Genomic DNA, 4,173 nt, shown 5'->3' with positions numbered 1-4,173 from the left:
GATGCAAACATCATCGTGGCATTTCGTGTGACCGACATGACCAGGTCGCGCGTGATTAGCTGCTATACCACGTACTACATGCTTACGGCTACTCTACCATATGAACTGCAAAAATGTCTTATACTCCCTCCGTCCGGAAATCTCCAAGTATAGTACGCACTTTGGGCAGCCATGGCAGTAGCTTACCAGAACGTACCATGCACGGTCACTGGTACTAGCCTACTAGGACGACGCCTGCTCCGAAACCAAAACATGCACCATGATTCTCTTGTACAACACATTCCAATGCGTAGCACTGTACGTACACAAGGCCAGAACTTAGGACCGACTATTCCACGGTCACGCAAGAGGCATGACCAGCTGCCACTTCACCTGCTCCCCCTCTCTTTTCTATATAAACGTGACCGAGACCACATGAATCTCCATCCTCATCACCATCACCACTAGGTACTGCCCAGCAACTGGCGCATAGACTGATCGACCGCGTCACTCGAAGACCACCCCAGCTGCAGCAGCCTGTCCTGCCACTGCCATGGAGCGCGCCATCATGGCCCTGCCCTTGCTGCTTGCGACACTGGCCGCCTCCGCTGTGGCCAGCCCCGTCAACAAGTCCTGCGTCACCGGCAGCGCCGGCGCCTCCGTGAGCATCGGATACGGTGGAGCCGGCGCCAGTGCCGGCGCCGGCGTGTCCCTCGGCGCCGACTGCCCCCGTGCGGAGGAGATCGTCCGCGCGGCCGTCGAGCAGGCCGTGGCCGCCGACCCCCGCATGGCCGCCTCCCTCCTCCGCCTCCACTTCCACGACTGCTTCGTCAATGTACGTACTCCAAGAGCTTCTGGCTGAGCTTCCGGCGCACGTTCTCTTGTCTCGCCATTGTGAGTGTGTTGCTCTGTTGTTGCTTGTGATGCAGGGCTGCGACGGCTCCGTGCTCCTGGACGACAAGCCGTTCTTCGTCGGCGAGAAGACCGCGGGGCCGAACATCAACTCGCTCAGGGGTTTCGAGGTCATCGACGCCATCAAGGCCGAGCTCGAGCAGGAGTGCCCCGAGACCGTCTCCTGCGCCGACGTCCTCGCCATCGCCGCCCGTGACTCCGTCGTCGCCGTATGTTACCTTGCTTTGCTTACTATACACTGGTTACGGCGTACACACTCACGTTTACGATCACTAATGGATGGCCGCCGGCCGGTGCATGCAGTCTGGTGGACCCAGCTGGGAGGTGGAGACCGGCCGCAAGGACAGCCGCACGGCGAGCCTGCAGGCCGCCAACAGCAACCTCCCGGCGCCGACATCCGGCGTCGCCACGCTCGTGCAGAAGTTCACCAACGTCGGCCTCACCGCGAAAGACATGGTCGCCCTCTCCGGTACTGTCCCGTCGTTGAATCATTGCACATTTTCATGGAGAGAAAGCACAATTGTATATTGTTGTAACGTGCACGATGACGATCACAGGCGCGCACACCATCGGGAAGGCACGGTGCACGACGTTCAGCGCGCGGCTGGCCAGCGTGGGCGAGTCGGCCAAGGACACGGGGTTCCTGCAGTCGCTGCAGCAGCTGTGCGCGGGGTCGGCGGGGTCGGCGCTGGCGCACCTGGACCTGGCCACGCCGGCCACCTTCGACAACCAGTACTACATCAACCTGCTCTCCGGCGACGGCCTGCTGCCGTCCGACCAGGCGTTGGCGGCGCCCTCCGGCTCCGGGGCGGAGGTCGACGTCGCGGCGCTCGTGGCCGACTACGCCTTCGACGCGGCCCTCTTCTTCGACGACTTCGCGGCCTCCATGCTGCGGATGGGGAGGCTCGCGCCGGTCGGCGGCCGTGACGCCGTCGAGGTCCGCCGTAACTGCCGTGTGGTGAACTAGCTAGCTAGCCAAGGTCAGGTCGATTAAGCAGAGAAGCTTATCCGTGTGTAGTGGCTTTCAGTTAGTTTGATGTTTTCCATCGCGTTGTGAAATAAGCTGCTAGTAGATTCTAACTAGGATGATGTATGATGATGTATGGTGTATCTGGTTATGTGTGGCGTTCTTGGCTTGTCAAAATAATTAATTTCACCTGTTGGAGGTGTTCGGTTGAGTTTTATTGTGCTTTTCTCCGTGTATTCATGTTGGTGAGTGTCATGATGATTTCTAGAAAACAAAACAAAAAGAGTTTTGCTATGTCTCTGTCATTTGAGACTTTGTTATGTCTCGATAGTATCTTCCTTTGATTTTGCAAGGAGATTCGTGTAAAAAGTTATTTTCAGTTTTTCTTTTTTCTCCTTACATTTTTTTGAATTAAAATGAAACTTCATTCATTAGAGATAACCATTACATCATTTTTGAGGATCAGTACAATTTCATTTAGGGGCTCCTCAAACCAGTTTGAAGTCAAAAAAATCTAGCTAATCTAACAAGTTCATGAGCTAATATTTGCCTCTCTATTACAGTGTTCGAATCTAGTCATGACAAAATCACAGGCATAGTGAAAGCAGTCCTCAAAAATTGCCGCCGCCGCACCCGCTGATTGTCCTCCGTCCTGCATGGTCTCAATCACTTCCAGATTGTCTGAGTTGATGATTATGCGATTACACCCCGCCCTTTGCGTCAGTGTTAGGCCAAATTTGAGTGCTAGAGTTTCAGCCATCAGAACATCCGCACAATAGTCTATTTTTCCATTTCCTCCTACAATAAACCTACCTTTGTCGTCTCTCAAGACTGCCCCCACCGTACCCTTCAGCATGTCATGATCAAAGGAGGCATCAACATTAAGTTTCACAAAACCCCTAGGGGACAGTACCAACCCCCCTTTTTCATGGACGCCTTTGGAGATGATGCATTTACAAAGTTGGATGTGAGTGCTATGATCGCCATTGATATCTGATTTGCATTCTGAGTTAATTCTTTGTGCACTAATTTTTGTCTTTCCCACTATAGGTACCAAGATGAAATAGCTATCATTTCTCGTACATTTTGATACCCCATAATACTCAAATCTTGGTCTGGAAGAAGTAGAAGGTATTCCAATATCGCCTCTCCAGCACAATCAACCTTGCAAGCTTTATCAATAATCTCATCCATCCCTAGTTTCTTCCAAACCTTCTTTGCTTTACTACAGAGGAAAAGCATGTGTTTTGTATCTTCTAAATCTTAAGAGCAATTAGGGCAAGAGGGAGAGACCTTCATGTGTCCGTTAGAGAGTGTTACCCGGCATGAGAGAGTGCCATGTAATGTATGCCATATGAAGTTTTTACTTTTGTCGGACAAGATAACTTCCATATTTGACATCATATAGGATTAGGTGTGATTCGCCCCATCCCAATATTTTAGTTTACTCCCACACTGATAATTCCACTCCACAAAGTAAGCAGACCAAATCGAGAATATACCATTTTTTGTATAACTCCAGGCAATGAAGTCTGTCATATCATGTTGCCACATAGTTTGTCTAATCAGGTCCTCATCCCAATTATTGGAGGCAGGGTCAATCAGGTCACCCACTTTTGATAATAATTGTCCCCTCCTAGGGGTCACAATGTTTCTAGTGGCACAATTTGGGATCCAGGCATCTTCCCAAATATTGATATTATGTCCATTCCCCACTCACCAAATATAGCCACGTTTCAGAGTAGTTATGCCTGCCATGATGCTTTGCCAGGTGAAGGAAGCGCCATGCTTTGGCTTGGCCTTCATCAAATCGCCATGAGGATAGTACTTGGCCCTTAGAATAGTAGCACACAAGGAATCAGGATTATCAATGAGACGCCATGCCTGTTTGGCAAGCAAAGCCAGGTTGAAACAGTGGATATCACCGAATCCCATTGCTCCTTGGTTTTTTGGTACGCACATTTTCCACCAGGCCATCCAGTGCATCCTCCTCCGGTTCTCCTTATCGCCCCACCAAAAATGTGCAATCGCGTCAATGATTCCTTTACAGATTTTTTTAGGAATTTTAAAGACCGACATTGCATAGGTAGGTATGGCTTGGATCACAGCCTTGAGCAGGATCTCCTTCCCCCCGGCAGGCAGTAATTTTTCCTTCCAACCACTAATTTTTTTAACAATTCGTTCAATCAGAAATTTAAAGCAGCCTGTTTTATCAACGCCAACATTTGCTGGCAAGCCAAAGTATTTATCATTCATTGCCTCCGTCATTATATTCAGCGTTGTACACATTTGTTCTCTGATCTCTACCGTTGTAT

At 50.4% G+C, this 4,173-nt stretch overlaps 1 protein-coding gene across 1 annotated transcript; it reads left to right on the top strand.

Annotated features, from left to right (window-relative positions):
- Positions 1-442: 442 nt before the first annotated feature.
- LOC119305962 (peroxidase 40-like) lies at positions 443-2,069 on the top strand. Its single transcript, XM_037582338.1, has 4 exons — positions 443-814; positions 909-1,100; positions 1,195-1,360; positions 1,449-2,069. The coding sequence occupies exons 1-4, from the start codon at positions 533-535 to the stop codon at positions 1,856-1,858; spliced, it is 1,050 nt and encodes a 349-aa protein (XP_037438235.1). The 5' UTR covers positions 443-532; the 3' UTR covers positions 1,859-2,069.
- Positions 2,070-4,173: the final 2,104 nt, after the last annotated feature.

The sequence above is a fragment of the Triticum dicoccoides genome, chromosome 5B, assembly GCF_002162155.2.
Source record: "Triticum dicoccoides isolate Atlit2015 ecotype Zavitan chromosome 5B, WEW_v2.0, whole genome shotgun sequence".
NCBI classification, from domain to species: Eukaryota; Viridiplantae; Streptophyta; class Magnoliopsida; order Poales; family Poaceae; genus Triticum; species Triticum dicoccoides.
Note: the sequence above shows the minus strand (reverse complement) of the source record. Positions and strands in the feature narration are given on the sequence as shown.